Raw genomic sequence first — 17,140 nt, forward strand, 5'->3', positions numbered from 1 at the left:
TTAAAAAGTTCTGATAGGTTAATTTGGGCATTGAGGACGCTCTCAAATCCTTTGGTTAAAACATCAGGGACTTGGTGGCCAAGCTCGCGTGCCTCAAGCGAGGAGGAGTATCGTCAAGATTCACTAAATCAGCATCTTGACCGAGATGAAATTGCATAATAGCACCTCAGTTCAGTCTCAATCCAATTGATAAGCTCATTCCACGTTATATTAAGAGAATCCTGCCAAGTACCGTTACTAATACAATTAGGTATGTGCTCAGCATGTGGTCTTGTTTCTTGAAGTAGCTGTTGATCTTGTCGCTGAATATGTAGATCTCCAGACAATACAGATGTAGTTTGAGTAGTGGCTGTGCGTGATCCAGGAAATAATCGCGCCGGTTATGGTCTTGCATATGTTTGCGAAGCGTACCGCTACGAACCCAGTGTTATTTCTCTCAGACGTGAAGGGGGTGACCATCCTGGTCTGACTGATCTTGTTGGAGGCGGTAGCGGCCTTCTCGTCATCTTACACCTCTCGAGCGTTAGAGCCTATTCCTTTATCGCGCGTCGTAGAAACACCGACGATTAACTAAACTGCTTTAATGATCGTTCTACTCTGGCTTATCCCTTCCTTGCAGGTGATCTGCATCTAGGGAAACGCGTCAACCATCGGGATGCCATGGTCTTCCTGGATCAACAGTGAACCCTAAAGCCGGCGTCCCGGCTTACGCGGTCATTGTATCTTACCATCTTGACTGCATGCAATACGTAAAGGAAAGTTATTTGCTGTAACAAGGGCGCTTGAGAACAACGTCTCGCAGTTGTGTTTCACTTCGTCGGCTTAGACTTTCGAGGCATTGCCACGGTGTCATCACTAACAATGCTTTACAACAATATTTGGAAAGTGAAGTGATGGCATGTTCTGTGAGCCAGTACATGGAATGTACGACCAGATGTGGAGCGGAGACGATATATCAGTGGAGAAACAGGGCGAGGCGGATCCGATCATTGACTTGATGAACGATTTCATGCTTAGGAGCCTCCTTCGCCGGGGCACAAAGACGTGGCAAAGCGGAGACTACGAAACAACCATTGACTTGGCTCTGGCTTCCGAAGAGCTTGCGGACGCAGACATCAAATGCGCGATACATGGTACGGAGCACGGATCGGACCATCGCACGATAGAGACGGTGTTCGACATTTCGGTCCCAGTGCTGAAACAGGAAGAAAGACTGCTCTTTAAGAATGCACCCTGGAAAGAGATTAATAGCAGGATCACAGGCACGCTGAGGAGCAGGCCACTGGGGAATACGGAGCAGCAGAAAAAGGATAGATTGATGTCGGCGGTCTTGGATGCGGTCCAGGCACTGACACCCAGAGCCAAGCCGTCACCATACGCAAAGCGGTGGTGGACCCATGACCTCACACAGCTGCGGCATGTATACACATACTGGAGAAATCGAGCCCGAGCCGTAAGGCGTGCGGGGCAGAATGTTAAAGGTCTGGAAATTACGGCAAAGGCTGCGGCGAAGCAATACCATGATGCCATACGGCAGCGGAAGAACAATCACTGGAAGGAGTTTCTGGCGGATAACAACAGCATCTGGAAAGCAGCCAAATACATGAAGTCTGGGGATAAGGCAGCTTTTGGAAAAGTGCCCCAATTTGTTCGGGCAGACGGAACAGCAACAACGAGCCATAAAGAGCAAGCCGAAGAACTGCTAGCCAAGTTCTTCCCGCCATTGCCAAACACTATCGAAGACGAAGGACCGCGACAACAGAGAGCCCCAGTAACGATGCCCGACCTGACTTTGGAAGAAGTGGAACGTCAACTGTGGGCGACAAAATCATGGAAGGCACCAGGAGAAGATGGGCTACCAGCGATCGTCTGGAAGCAAGTCTGGCCCTCGGTGAAACACGACGTCCTCGCCATCTTTCAGGCATCACTGAAGGAAGGCGTGATACCAGACCAGTGGAGACATGCTCGAATCATCCCACTCAAGAAGCCAGGTAAGGATGATTATACGATCGCGAAAGCGTGGAGGCCGATCTCGCTTCTCGCCACGTTGGGTAAGGTGCTGGAATCGGTCGTCGCCGAGAGAATCTCCCACGCGGTGGAGACTCGTGGACTTCTTCCGACCAACCACATCGGTGCGCGCAAGCAGCGGTCAGCGGAGCAAGCCCTCGTACTTCTACAAGAGCACATCTTCTCGGCTTGGCGTTCACGCCATGTCGTGAGCCTCGTCAGTTTTGACGTGAAAGGCGCATACAATGGTGTGTGCAAAGAGAGGTTGCTGCAGTGGATGAAGGCGAGAGGGATCCCCGAGGGTCTCTTGCGCTGGATCGATGCCTTTTGTTCAGAGCGAACTGCAACCATTGTAATTAATGTCCAAAGTTCCGAAAGCCGACCCCTACCACAAGCAGGACTTCCGCAGGGGTCGCCCTTGCCGCCGATACTGTTTCTATTTTTCAACGCAGATCTAGTGCAGACTCAGATCGATAGGAATGGTGGTGCCATCGCCTTCGTCGACGACTACACGGCGTGGGTATCGGGACCGACAGCCCAAAGCAACCGGAGAGGGATACAAGCAATAATTGACAAAGCTCTTGACTGGGAGAGACGCAGCGGTGCGACGTTTGAGGCGGAAAAGACGGCGATCATACATTTCACCAGGTACACAGGCAGAGTAGACTCAGAACCATTCACTATTAAGGGTGAGAGAGTCTTTCCGAAGGATCAGGTCAAAATCCTGGGGGTCATCATGGACTCACGGCTTCACTACAAGCAACACATCGCAAGGGCAGCAACGAAGGGTTTAGGAGCTGCGATGGAACTGAAACGACTGAAAGGAATGGCTCCCTCGACAACGAGGCAGCTTTTTACAGCCATGGTAGCCCCTGTGGTGGACTATGCTTCCAACGTCTGGATGCATGCGTGCAAAACAGTATCGGCGTATGCGATCCATCGAGTACAAAGGATAGGAGCACAAGCAATCATAGGATCCTTTACAAGCGTGGCGACAGGAGTGGCCGAAGCTGAAGCCCACATAGCGACCATCCAAGAAAGGTTCTGGAGACGAGGAAGCAAGCTTTGGGTAGACATACACACGCTGCCGCGGACCAACCCGGTCCGGAATCTCCTACGAGGAACCAAAGCCTTCAGGCGCTTCATATCTCCTCTCAGGCGCATCGCGGATATATGCAGAGAGTTACCGAAGGATACCATGGAAGTCATTCAGCCATTCACCCTCGCTCCGCGGGAGGCACGCCTACAAGTCATACTGAATAGTCAAGGAGAAGAAGAAGAAAACAAGATCAAAGAGCTAGCCAAAGCAGGATGGGCGGTCAGGATAGCGACAAGCAGCTCCGCAAGAAATAATCTGGTCGGCATAAGAGGAACTATCAGAATCCCCATATCCGTGGCAAGAGCCGGCAAGATCAGCGAAACCTTTTCAGTCACCCTAGGTACGAGGGAAGAACACAACCCCTACACAGCCGAACTAGCAGCGATTACTCATGGCCTCGGCTATCTGCCAGAGATAAGGTATCAAGTTATTATTATTTTAACGAGTAACAGATCTGCAGCCCAGGCTATAGGTAACCCACGCCAGCAGTCAGGCCAAGGGCACATCCGAGAGATATATATTACTATAGAGAAGCTCCGAGGAAACAGCAACAAAGTCAATATCATCTGGCTATCCTCTAATAGTAAGCTCAACATTCAAAAGACAGCCAAGATGTCGGCCCGTCATACAACAGAGCCATACATCACGCCGCAAAAAGGAGTTACCAAAGCAAAGACTACAATTCTCAGTCGAACAAGAGCAGATTTGCAAAGCGAGAGGAAGTTGCCAGAAGGAGTTGGCAGGCATTCGAGGAAGGTCAACTCAGCTCTGCCTGGTAAACATACCCGCCTACTATACAACCAGTTATCATAGAAAGAAGCCAGCGTGCTGGTGCAGCTTAGAACCGGAATGGCGCGACTGAACGGCTATTTATATCAGATCAGGGCAGCACCGACGGATGAGTGCCCATGTAGGCGGGCAAAGGAAACGGTAGAGCATTTCCTCTTTCGATGCGTGAAATGGACGACACAACGCAAAGAGATGTTTCAGTGTACGAATGAGAAACGCGGCAACCTCCCTTTTCATCTAGGAGGTAAGGCAGCATTAGACGGTCAGGAATGGACGCCAAACATGGACGCAGTACGAGCCACAATCAGATTCGCGATCGCTACAGGTCGCCTAGAACAGAGATGACAGGAACACCACTCACCTAGCAACATTTTATCAACACTAACCGATAACCCACGACGCCCTCAAATAGTCAACAGCAGGCACCGCTTCAGCCGCCGAAGATAGGAAACTGAACACTTGGAGGGATTGGGCTTCAAGTTGACCTGCTACTACTAACACTCACGAGGACTAAGAAGGAAAGCAATGACTAGACTGGAAGGAACAAGGTGAGAATTGTATGGGCTTGGCGAGAGCAAGGCAATAACTAGCGAAGTGTATGTATCTTTAGCTTCAGAGCCCTTTGGGCGTTGTCCTACCGGGCGTAATAGACTTGTATTGTATTGCATCTAGGAATCTCGGCCTCCAGGCATCGATGACCCGTCTTACGACTCTCTTCTGGCTGCTTCGCTCCTGGGGGGGTTAGCCTTGATTTTCAATTTTTTGAATGTCCGGCCTTGGCCATAATTCATGTTCGCTTTTGATCATCAATACCCATCTTGATACTGTTAGTGAATAACAAGAGCGGTAGACTGTGCGTGCGCCACGGTTAGTCCACTTTTGGGCATTTTCCACAAACATACAATGAAGGATTACTGACGGTGGACCCGCACCTTACTGTAGTTCGCAGACATACATTGACTTTCATATATTTTAAAGCGATAAGAGAAGTTGGCTAAGTGCAAGGTTAAACAACACAGGGAACATAAGACTCAGTGGTAAGGGTTTTCACTGGAGTAGTATCAACTATCTAAGCTACTTTGCCTGGGTGTTTTCTTCTAGTCATATATATAACTTATAAGGATAAAAACAGAGATAAAAAGAGAGACTTTCTTTAGGTATCCTTATCCCTTTGAGTGCCACAGCCCTTAGGCGGGGTCACGACAGGGGTATAGAGCCAATGAAGATAAATGAAACTAACGGTACTTTTCCACACATACTAATTTGTATGATGGTAAAAGTCCCAGCAGTTTTGATTGTTACAAAGGGCTACCTTACAGACTTGGCAAATCTCTTACGAACTTCTGGTACCCTGCACGTACTAACCTTATGACTAAGTTGAGTGGGGCGAGTGACCTTCCTAAGGGCTGTGGCACTCAAAGGGATAGGTATCTTTATAGCCTAAAACTACTATCCCTTTGACTGGCATAGCCCTTCGCATAGGTCACTCAAGTGGGGTAGAGCCAATCCAAATGCGGGAAATTCAAGGTACCTTCTCTTCCACCTATTTTAGGTGGTGATAGAAGTCCCAACACTTTTGACTCGGTCCGGCTCAGTAGGGTCGACGTATGAGGGAGGATTACGTACAACTGAACGAGGAGACGTGGATCACTGAAATGGCTGAAGGAAGCGCTCATGGAGCAAAATAGCAAGCAGCAGGAGACGACCCAAAAAAAAAGTCTCTCCCAAGCCTTCCGCTATGACCTACATCGCGTTGACTGTAACCTTGTTAGTAGTTTAGCTGGTGAGATGTGGCAAATCAGGGCAGTGCGACGACCTGGTCCTGATTGGAGGACGTTGCAAGCCTCTCTTGGGTTTGCGTCATGTTGGCATCACCGATGTGTGTGCTCGGATCGTCGACTACTTCACCCTGACATTCACTTCCCGATCCCGGGGGTAGATTGCAGATGGTTCACATGCTACAGTCGGCTTCAGCCCGAAAGTTCAAAAGATCGTGTTTCGCCGGGTAATATGTCTTTCCACTAATATCAATTCAAAGATAACGTCCAGTTCCATCACCTGTCGGTGAATGAGCCTTGTTTTGAGACAGTGTGGTGCAAAAAGTATTCGCATCCCCCTTTGCTCAGGGGTATCTCGTCTAGCCGGATCGAGCTATGGTCAAAGGTGCCGCTTTAAGCTTGTATTTTCAACGTAATAACATCACCTAGAACAGCTTTAGTACTTTGTGTACCAGCCTTCTGCAGCAATTAGAGCGTTAACGCGGTTCGGCATTGTAAGATCCTTTCTTCGAGGTTATCCCAAGCTTTCCACCGCGGCTGAGACTAAGGCATGTTGTGTAGTGACTGTATCCTTCGCGTACGTCAGTTCCGGGTGTAACCGATAGATCTCGGCCTTCATCAATGCCCACAGATTGTCTATAGGGTTCAAATCAGGCGAATACGGCGGCCAAGCCATCAAATCGACCCCTAGGACTTCTAGCAGGGACCTGACGAATTGGGCCGTATGCACAGAGGCATTGTCATGCATGAAGATATCGCCTGACTGAAGGAACCACGGCAGGATAAAGCTGTATACCTAATAGATGCCTACGGCGTTGACGTCGCCGACGAGAGGCACTAATGGCGTACGGGATCTGTGACGATACCCTGATATCGTATGGCCCAATCGAGCCTTTTGCGAGCCTGTAGCGACGTCAGGGCCACGCGTTTTCTCTGTATCCATTTCCTCTTATTCATCTCGCATAGAAGGTATCGTAAAGACCGCACTTTAACAGCATTATCAACGGAGTCAAGCAAATCCCTCATCGTTACATGTGGATCGGTTGTAACGGCATCGTATATCTGATCGCGTTGCTCTTCCGTGAGTTTTCGAGGCGCGCCGGGGCGGGGCAAAGTGCAATTATCAGGGCCGCGTTTTTCTTCGTGTTTAACGGTCGACCGGACCGTTATTTTTGGGATTTCTGAAAACCTGTGATAAAGCTCTCTCCAGCTATAGCCGGCACGCCGTAATTCGCAAATGCGAGACTGTAAAGATGGCGATAATTCCTTGCCTCGAGGCATCGTTATGGTGTTGTTGTAAGCAAGAGAGTGACCTGCAAAAGCAGCGTAGAAAAACGCAGTCCAAATCGGGCTAGGTTGGGTGGCCCCACAGCTAGGGGGTGCGAATGCTTTTTGCACCCCACTGTACCCTCAGAAAAGAGGCCCAGGGGATTTCAAGTAGGCTGACCTTGACGCTGAGTCTGTCTGTGAAACAGATGGTGGTACCTCTGGATCACGGTGGCTAATTAGGTCACTGTGGCTTAGTTTGATCTCTAACCACCCTCCTCAACTGGTGTCCCGCCCCTTCAAATCATGAAGTTAGTGACGCCGCATAATGATTTCCGTTTCTGTGAGCTCTGTCATAACATTATATGCCTAGTGATCGCAAGTGTCCAAGATGTGGAAATTTTGAACAGACATGCCCTTTCGTCTCAGAATGACAGCTCCCCAGGTATAGCCTTTCATGGAAAACACAGACGGAGAAGAAGGTCCGCTGCATCTGTACAGCGCTGTAGTATCAACATCAAGATCATCGATGGCATGACTAGCCATGTAACTACTGAGAAACTGCTAGTGGAGGCGATGGGATGATTGACTTAGGCTGCTATTAAGAAGGGATTGAGCTCCATTCCGACAGGTTTGGGCCCAATGTCTATCCCTGCTTAATTGTGGCCGCCATTTCCACGTAGCCTTACCTGTTAAAGATTTAGCGTAAAACTAGTACGTATTAACTTTTACTCCCCCATTCGTGAAACAACCCAATCACCCAAAGCTCAATCGCACATGTGAGTAAATTGCCCCAACTGGGTTCCATATTAGTATTTGTTACATAATCGATCCCGAAGCAGCTCATGGCAAGGCAGGGCCGGATAGGAAGCACGTAAACCTGCAGGTTCAGTGACTGTGAGCCTTTGTTCTCGAAATAAGAAGTTCCCCGAAAACACCCGACTGGGGTGGAGGGTGGGGGCAGAACATAGAAAAGACATGCCACTCAACTTGTACGATACTGTACAGTATTGAGCACTTGGATCTTCGTCTTCTACTAAACCTTGTAAATTGAGAGTATCCCCACGTAGTCTTAGTCCTGCCTCATTGGAGACTGTGCAAATTACCGAGCGACAGTAAGCGTGGAGGCTGGTGAACTGAGGAAGGTAGCGGCACAGATCACTCGCACGGTCGAGTTGGGCTCCACTTTCCCAGACCCCCACCCTGGCTTTTACATTTTTGGGGGGGGGGGGGGGGGGGGCAAAAAGTATTGGCAGGTGTGTAAGTCGCGTTGAGAGCCTCCAGCTGCTCTAGTTAGTAGCTTACCTAACCTCAGGTATTAACTACTAGAATGACAGGATAAGTTTCGTTAGCAATTAGGTACAGAGAACCTTATGAGATACCCCAGACTAGCTTCCGAGCATGAGACCTACCTGCACAACTGCAAATACTTTTTGCCCCCACTGTAGGTAGTTGAGCGAAAAATCGCTTACGGGCGGATTCAAGGGCCTATTCCTGATGAAACATCTGCTTGTGGGGTAGAGTCATGTACTGTAGGATCATCGTCAAGCACCGGTGCTGGACATGGAGTAAGAGAGCCGTCGGGTTGGCTCCCACGTCATGTATCCGCAAGTTATCCAGCCCAGGCCCATCATGTCCCATGCAAATAAGGCCACAGATATTCACCGCACCACAGGCGTGGGTGACGGCACCACTCCCAAAAGGCGCCGGGGGCTGCACGCCTCCGTTGGACGTTCTTTGATCCGTCTTGTCGCAAATCTAAGAAGCCAAGGCCATATCTGGCAGAAATTGTCGACGCTCACGCCGCTCCACGCGGAGGCGCTTCGGTCATTAACGTCGCGGTTAGCGACCATCGCCAGTCAAGGTCAAGCCAGTGCTTGTCGTCAAAAACTCTTCTACGTATATCACTTGGCCATCCTGCTATCCTTTGAATTGGCTTCTTCTATTTCCCCCCTTTCTTCGCGCTGTGTCTTGAATTCTGGTTCGCTTTATGAATCGGCCGACGACCGTGGCATTGTTCTCTTAGCCTTGAACCATCACGCTCAACCTTCCCTGCAGTCTGAGCCGTGTTAGGATGGGTACATCCCCTCCTTTCCTTTCCTTTCCTTTCCTTTCCTTTCCTTTCCTTTCCTTTCCTTTCCTAGACCAGCTTGTTCCTGATCTTGAACTATCCGTATTAGGGTACCGCCGCGTCTTTTACGGTGGCCTGTCTTAACAACACTGGCCCCAAAAGAGTCGCGCTGCTGGCGTAATAATTGTGTCCGATCCAAGGGGGATAGATAATTACTGAAACCCCCCCCCCCACCAAACCGTTCCGTGCTGGTTTGGTCGACCTCGGGCTTTCTTCCTTGGCAGTGATTCTTCAGCTTCAGTTATGCTCTTTTGCTGCCTCTCGAGCCACATCGAGCATTTCTCTCAATGGGTGTCTTACCTAGCATAGATTCTCGTCCTCGTTTGGTTTTCCCAAATACCCCTCCAGAGTTGGTGAGCCCAGGCGCATCATCCTACTCTACTAACTCATCATCTGCAGATCGACCTTGGATCTCACCTACGCCTACTTCACCATCAATGAACAACTATGATAAGTCTCTAACAACAGACATGCCTGCTGACCAGAAGATGAATGGCGAGCAGACTAGGCCAGAGTCGGCCACCCAAGCTGCTACTCGACAACAGCTTCCTTCATTAAGTAGTATCTTTGGACCTCCGGTGGCTGGTCGACCAACACACTCGCCTCTTTCAGAACACAACAACTCTTACTCTGCTACATCTCCTCTGGGTCGCACTCGTGCACCACCTGGCGATCGGCATCATTCAACATCTTACTTCCCGCCCACCCTGTCGCCTTCCATATCGCAACCTCGAAGCACCTACGACAACAAGTTCGAAGCTGAACGACAGCCATTTCATGCTCTCCCACGGTCTTGGTCTGGCTCAGCGTCGCCTAGGTTCCACGATGGCGAGCATGCCCGCCAAAAGTCCGTCGCTGAAGGACAGTCGGGTAGATGGTCAGTACACCAGGAGAAACGACCTGAGTACTCTCTAGGATCTCGAGATAGTTCCATACGGCCACCCCAGGATCAGTTTCGACTGCACTTTCCCAGCCCCAAGGAACGCGTGGTTCCCACTTATAACGACCAAAGGTCTCCCCAAAGCGCCCGGATTCCACTACCAACACCCAGCACAACGGCGACTGAGGGCGTTCCCTCAAAGGACGGACTAGGCCCCAAGATCTGGACTGGAACACACTTATTGCCCCAATTCGTAAGGGCCGCGGAAGTACCTGGAGAGGGAATGTGCTATTTCTACGACGATGGCAGTCACTGCAAGACAGTGATTGATGGGGAAGCAGTGAACGCTCACTGGGGTGTCACCAAGGCTGGCAAGCCCAGAAAACGACTTGCGATTGCTTGCGTAACATGTCGCGAGAAGAAGATCAAATGTGACCCCGAATATCCCCGCTGTGTTCAGTGTGAGAAGTTTGGCAGAATATGCAAATTCAAGAATGCGTAAGTGCTGCTTATACTAGCTGATTAGTTTTGTTTGCTTACCATTTCTCTAGACCTCGAGGAGGGGCATAACACGTCTCGCTAAACACCACCGGCTGAGCTTGATGATATCCGGACCCTCGGTCAGGCTTTCTATCCATACGGGGATGTCGTATTCCATAAGTATGGCAATACGGCGGAAAAAATTTGATCCTTGTAGTAATCCCGTTCAGGGGCGATTTTCCAACTCTCCACTCTTTCTTTAATTCCAACATCACTGTGTAGGGACGCTGCGTATGTCCTCGCTGATGACGTCCACTTCCACTAACCCTGCGGGGTTATAGTGTCCGCAAGCGAATTGTGCTCTTCCTCAATCTTCAGCACGAACCCTCGATTCTCAAGCGGCGATGTCCAAGAGCGCATGGCTCGAAAGCGCAAAACGACCGCAAATACTTGGGCACACGCCCGTGAACCCCCCAATTCGGAGCCATCTCGTTGCGGTCGCAAAAATGAGAAGATTTACTACTGTATGCATTGTGTAAGTCTGACTTACTCCACGACCGTTTCAACGACATTTCGAAATCATCTGCTCAAGATACACGGCATTGAGCTGGAAGCCCATGAACATCCGATTAAAGAACGGCGTGACCGTCTTATTCAGGATGCTTTCGCCAAGGCCGGCGAGGTGCATGCTGCAAAGCAACTGGCAAAACGAGAAGAAACTCTGAGACATGCCATCAATCACAAAGCAGCGTTGGAGACACTTATTCAGCTCGTGACTGTCCGTAATCTCTCTTACAACTGCAGTTCTTGGGCAGAGCTCCTGCGCTCATTTCTGCAGTCAATGCTGCGGCAGATGACCTCATCAGCCTTTCTCACGGCTCCATACAGAAGCTTGTCTCCAATTCCTTCTGTGTGCACAAAGACATGTTGCGAAGAAAATTGCAATCTACACCATGGAAACTTCATCTCTGCTGACGTGTGGTCTGCTCCAAATCACAAAGCCTTCCTTGGGATATGCGTCAAATTTGTAGATCCGGATGCAAAGGAAGCGCTGCAGGCACTATTAGCTTTGTCGGAGTTGCCAGGTCTTGACGGGCCGGGTAGTCACGGTGGTGCCGAACAATGGAAGCTCCTTCAGCACGTGCTCGAGGATTATAATATCTGGAATAAAGTGGGATTCCACACTGGTGATAATCACGGATCAAACGACAAATTATGCCGCTTACTCGGCAATTATCTCCAGGAGAAGGGCGTTGACTGGGAAGCCAAGACCCGTAGAATCCGGTGCCACGGCCATATAGTGAACCTGGCAGTTCAGGCTTTCCTTTTTATAGACTCAAAAGAGGCTGCTCGAGCGGCTTTGGAGCATATCGAAGACGCCGATGAATCGGCTTTTGGCACTGATTTTTCTGAAAGGATCAAACCACAAAGGGCGCAAAGATGGCGGCGGCTTGGGCCTCTTGGAAAGGTGCACAACATATCGATTCACATGCGCGAAAACGACTATCGATGGAATGAATTCAAGAAGCGCGCAGGAAGATCGCTGGGGCTCGACAACGATACACGGTGGAACTCATGGTTTCTCCTGCTGGCAGTGTGAGAAATAGGCGGTTCGGTCCAGTCCAGACACCCTGGCTGGACCGCCTGCCTTAACTGGACTGGTACCAAGGTCGGACCAAAACTTGGTATGGCGATGAAGTTTCGGTGTTGTAGTGCTTAGTTATGCTTCAGCATCTGCCTGCACAACCATACGGCCAAATTTTTACTCTGCAATGTCTGCTTTATAGATTTCGAAGGTATGTAGGCTGGCCAAACAATCATATTTTCCACCAAGCTCAACCAATCAGCTTGCACTATTTACTCACCTAACAATATGGGCCTTAAATGAGCGGTCCAGTCCAGGAGCCCATTATGGACCGCCTATTTCCCACACTGCCTGCTGGACACCACGCTCAATCTTCAGAGCTATGTTCAGTGGTACCAGAAGAAGCATTACCAGGATTTGCGAGATGACTACCTGACGCCTGATGAGTGGAGTGCTCTAGGGGAAACGCGCGCATTCCTTCAACCGTTCTGGAAGATCATTCAGCTTACAGAGGGTCGTTACGCCACTCTAGACCGTTCACTTTTTACCATGGATGTTCTTCATAAACATTATACACAAGCATTCCAGAAAGACTCAATTGAAAAGTTCAAAGAGCTCCTGGTTCGTTGGATCGTGTATTGCCACATCGCTTTCTTTCAATTTGAAAACCAGTATTTCCGAGAGCTATTATTCTTTTAAACCCGGCGCTTCTCAGTCATCTCCCAAAAGCAGCGAAAACTATCCGAAGTTGGGTTATGGATGCCTTTAGGTCGAAAAAGCAACGGCTCAGGGAGGACCTCCGGCAAGCGAGGAGTAGAATCTCCATTTCCTTTGATCTCTGGACTTCGCCAAACCCTTACGCTGTTCTTGGGGTTACCGCCATGTGCATCGACACTGCCGGCAAGCCGCAAGCGACAAACTACCGTTTTGGGTATACGACGTGTACGGCGAACACACTGGCGAGAATATTGGGTCAGCGGTTCTTGAATTGTTAAGGGAATATTATGTTGGCAGAGATCAGGTCGGATACTTCATGCTGGATAACGCCTCGTCGAATGATACCGCTGTTGAGTTCATACTCAAGGAGCTCTGCCCATGGATGACGCCCAAGCAACGCCGCCATCGCCGGCTTCGTTGCTTGGGCCATATTATCAATCTCTGCTGCCAGGCATTCCTTATGGGCCGGGGCTGTGAAAGGTATCTAGCAAAGCTGAAATGGTCCAGTGCATAAATTACATTTAAATGCTCTTTTCATTGGGCGCTTCAGGTGTGGATTAATCCGAGCCCGGATGAAGTGACTGTACTGCGGGTTGCCCCAGGATATATTATGACGGATTGTTTAGCATGGTCGTGGAGGTTGCAACAAGAATCAGCAGTACTTGAGTTTCCACACAATTTGGGTAGGAAAGAGAGTATATTAGATAGTGATGAGATAGTCAGGCTAGGCTGATTCAGGCAACTCAATGAGTGTCCCTGGCAGACCAATCAGCTCGCGCCGTCATGTCGTCACCCCACCAACTAGCAGCCCCGCCTTATTTATCGTCGTCATCCCCATTGTTATTATTGTATCATCGATCAAGTCAATATGCATCCGCAATCTTAAGAAATGACCAGCGTCAGCATACAAGACAGTCGCGACGACGAGTACGACTTTATTTACTCCTGGCTAAGCACAGTTGAAACTACATCCGATCCAGCTCCCGATTCAACGCATCAGCGAAAGCGCCGCAAGATAAACAACACCAAGTCCGACCTTGACAGTCAATATCATCGAATTCCAACACCATCTGAGTCATCTCACGCCGGTCGCTTCGCAAGCGACACGAAACCCCGAAAACCCAGCAATACCCGACATTCAATGCCAAAGAAACGCAGAAGACCATCCACCGAAGACCAAGAACCCGTCCACTCCGACGGAGAAGTTGACGCTATCGAGGATACACCCAAGGCTTCGTCAAGAGGGCTGAAGAAGAAAGTCCCGAGTTTAGCACACGAGTCATCAACATCATATGGGTCTTCCTCCGCACTCTCTGGCACGTCATCACCCACAAAACAACTTCGATTCGCCGCAACACAAGAGACTGGCTTCGATGAGTACAAATTCGACGACTACATCGATCAATTGCCACCTTCGCTGCAGACATTGCACCAACAGCTCGTAAACATCGGGTACGGATTTGCGCTTATACCTGATACGCTGAAGCCCGAGTTACAAAGCTTGCGTGGCTTTCCAGATTTCGCGTTTTATGATCCTGATAAGCAGACGAGTCAATGGCGGATTCCTTCGCCGGCATTTGTCCGGAATCTCTTGAAGAGGGCGACCAAGTGTCAGTTTGGACATCACAGCGAAGCATCTTGGAACATGGAAGTACATCGTTGTGTTCTTGATTTTGCATTCCGAGAGGCCAATGATGTTTCGGTCAGCGATTACAGATACTGCACTACTGCGCACATCATACAGGAGTACAGGCCATTTGGCACATCATCAAGATGCATCGATTTTTGCATCTGTATCGAACCCCCAAAACCGAGTCTTGAGCAGCAGAAGATAGAGGAGATGATCAGGACGCGACCGGGATTATCCATCAACCACACCGATTGGGGAGATTTATGCAAGAACCCCATCGCTCTCTCGATCGAGACTAAGCGTCAGGTCAGTTGGGAGAAGGCATTGCTTCAGATCTGCACCTGGCACTCTGCCCAGTGGCGCGCACTCCGAGACCACGTCAAAGATATCGAGTTTCTCGCTGGTATTATTGTCCAGGACCACGATTGGTTCTTTGTTGCATCTACACTCGAAGAAGGAAAGTCGACAACGTATCATCGGCTCCCCCTTGGTAGTACATATAATGCTTTTGACTCGTACAAATTACTCATCTCGTTGCAATGTCTAAGGGCGTGGATCAACGAGCAATACTGGCCTGCTTTTCGGAGTGATGTTCTTAAGTTACCTGTTGAGGAGTAAGCGCAATAGACATCTCTAAATATTTTATAGCTTTTATGATTAACGAAACGATATTATATAATCTCAATTGACGTTATCTGCTACGTAACCATCTCATAAGCAGGAAACAGTATTATTGTCCTATCATTCGCGACCAGGCTACCCTGGATCTGTGGATTCTTGACAGGAGTAAAGCAGCATCCAACTCTCTCCTGTAAAAATTCTTTCTTGGCACGCACTGTTAGTGCGGTGCTAAGAGCGGGATTTTCTGCAGGCCACGCGACCACACAAAAACTGCGGGGACGCTATCGGCTCCCTAACAGCAGTTTTCAGAGAAGGAATTTTGGAGAGTTCGCCTTCTCTGACAACACCTTTGTCGGATCTAATGGCGGCACCTCAGAACCAGAACGCCTTAGATATCGGAGGGCGATGCCCCGGGCATTCGTAGCGACATCCTTCCGATCAACGACGCCGATTGCGATGGGTTTTTCTCCTTTAAAGGCAAGCCGCACCGTCGGCCTCTGATCCCTTCCCGAGGTTTTTCCCTGCCGCCGCGACAGTCGACTACGAGCTACAACTTGGTTACTGGAGATTGTGGACTGCGTCAGCAGATGTAGTGATGCGCGAGAGAATTCTGGTCGGTGGAAAAAGTTCGACAATAGATTGCCCTCGAACCCGCTGACGGGTGACGGGCTTGAGAAATACAGCACCTTTTGTGCCATTGGTATGCTGGATGGTGAAGGAAGCGGGGTATCCTGTACCTAGCTAGCTCAGCACGTCTTTTGCTCCAGTAGGAGATTTGGCTTCGTTACAGCCACCCAGACGAAAAATACACATACATACATACATACATAGTAAAGCAGCATCAACTCTCTCCTGTAAAAAAAAAATTTCCTTGGCACCCGCTGTTAGCGCTCTGCTAGGGCAAAGAATTTTTACAGGCCAAAATGGCAACAAAAGCAACTGTGGGATCAACGGGGCCTTAACAGCTGCTAGAAGAAAGGGATTCAGAGAGTTGACCTTTCTTCGTGACGAGTGTCTTCAACGACACTGAGCTTCGCAAGCTCTTGACATCGCCCCCGGGCGCCATTTCATACGTGGTATTTGCGACTTCTTCTCACCTCGACATTTCGGCTTCGCGAGCCTGCGACATTCCGGCCTCTGTGCCCCTCGACTTCCCGCTGACGGGATGCCCTCTTGAGAGTAATGCGCCTTTGTGCCGATGATATGCTGGGATGAACTAGATGGGAGACGCTGCCGGAGGGAAGCTCTGCGAGGATTAGCTGTATTGATGTCCGGTGGGACGTGCTTCACCGACAACTACTGTAGGGTCAGCTACGGGTAGAGATGCGCCTTTTGGGGGGATGCGTAGAGGAAAAGCTCGAGCATGTATACGGCTCCGACGCAAGAGGCCTTGCAGATGACCTGAGTGATGATCAGTACGGCAGCGACTGTAGACAGTTTAGCTCAACACGTCTTGTGCTCCAGTAGGAGACTTTTCGGGGCCGATGGCCCCCCGGACGAAAAATATACATAACATAACATACATAAGAGTAAAGCAGCATCGCCGCATACACCACAGCGCCGAGCCCCCGGTCGCGCCAACCTTCCTTGACCACCACTCAGGGCTGCCGTCAGATACAGGCGTTTATACATCTGATATATCTGATGTTTCCTGCACAGCGAGCGGCTACCCTAGAACTACCGGATTACCAATTTGTTCCGGCTCCGCACCTTCTTTTGTCATCACACTTTCTTGGCATACAAGTGTTAAGAAAGTGGCTCTGTCTACACCAAAATCCTTAACAATTGCACAACAAAACGTCTCAATCTGCGCTTTGCGCAGTCGCAAGCCGCGGCGATGGCTTCGTCTACAGCGAGCCCGCCCTGCCGCCCCAGACCCCTTCGATATGGGGATCCACACTCCCGCTAATCTAAACCGAGGAACCCGTGCAGCCCTCTTGCAGAACAGCCCTGCGACTGTGAATGGCACCATTGGTGTTTTGCCCGTTCCCAGGTGGATGGCCCAGACACCATCCTCACCACTTGTCGCCGCCACCGCGCTGCAGCCACGGAAGGAGCTGCGCGCGCTAACTCATCGTCGATCTTTGAACAGCAACCAATCTCTATTATCGAGTCAGCCAATAATCTCGCGCGATAACACGCGGAAGAATACAACGC

At 49.9% G+C, this 17,140-nt stretch overlaps 3 protein-coding genes across 4 annotated transcripts; 2 read left to right on the forward strand and 1 right to left on the reverse strand.

The window, feature by feature from the left end:
- Positions 1-8,246: 8,246 nt before the first annotated feature.
- FOXG_16719 (uncharacterized protein) lies at positions 8,247-10,701 on the forward strand. 2 transcript variants are annotated; one of them, XM_018396738.1, is made up of 4 exons: positions 8,247-9,017; positions 9,120-9,419; positions 9,470-10,448; positions 10,502-10,701. In XM_018396738.1, exons 3-4 carry the CDS (start codon positions 9,508-9,510, stop codon positions 10,518-10,520), a joined length of 960 nt encoding a protein of 319 aa, XP_018257484.1. In that variant the 5' UTR covers positions 8,247-9,017; positions 9,120-9,419; positions 9,470-9,507; the 3' UTR covers positions 10,521-10,701. The 2 variants fall into 2 exon arrangements, with proteins under 2 accessions (XP_018257484.1, XP_018257483.1); XM_018396737.1 differs by having other exon boundaries at positions 8,247-9,419.
- Positions 10,702-13,178: 2,477 nt separating this feature from the next.
- Positions 13,179-15,103, forward strand: FOXG_16720 (uncharacterized protein). The gene has a single exon (XM_018396739.1). The coding sequence runs from the start codon at positions 13,622-13,624 to the stop codon at positions 14,978-14,980; it is 1,359 nt and encodes a 452-aa protein (XP_018257485.1). The 5' UTR covers positions 13,179-13,621; the 3' UTR covers positions 14,981-15,103.
- Positions 15,104-16,294: 1,191 nt separating this feature from the next.
- On the reverse strand, positions 16,295-16,658 carry FOXG_22564 (uncharacterized protein; the record flags this gene model as incomplete). Its single annotated transcript, XM_018402979.1, has 2 exons — positions 16,507-16,658; positions 16,295-16,410 (listed from the first exon to the last, which is right to left on the reverse strand). Exons 1-2 carry the CDS (start codon positions 16,613-16,615, stop codon positions 16,295-16,297), a joined length of 225 nt encoding a protein of 74 aa, XP_018257486.1. The 5' UTR covers positions 16,616-16,658.
- Between the last annotated feature and the right edge of the window lie 482 nt (positions 16,659-17,140).

The sequence above is a fragment of the Fusarium oxysporum genome, chromosome 15, assembly GCF_000149955.1.
Source record: "Fusarium oxysporum f. sp. lycopersici 4287 chromosome 15, whole genome shotgun sequence".
Classification (NCBI taxonomy): Eukaryota; Fungi; Ascomycota; class Sordariomycetes; order Hypocreales; family Nectriaceae; genus Fusarium; species Fusarium oxysporum.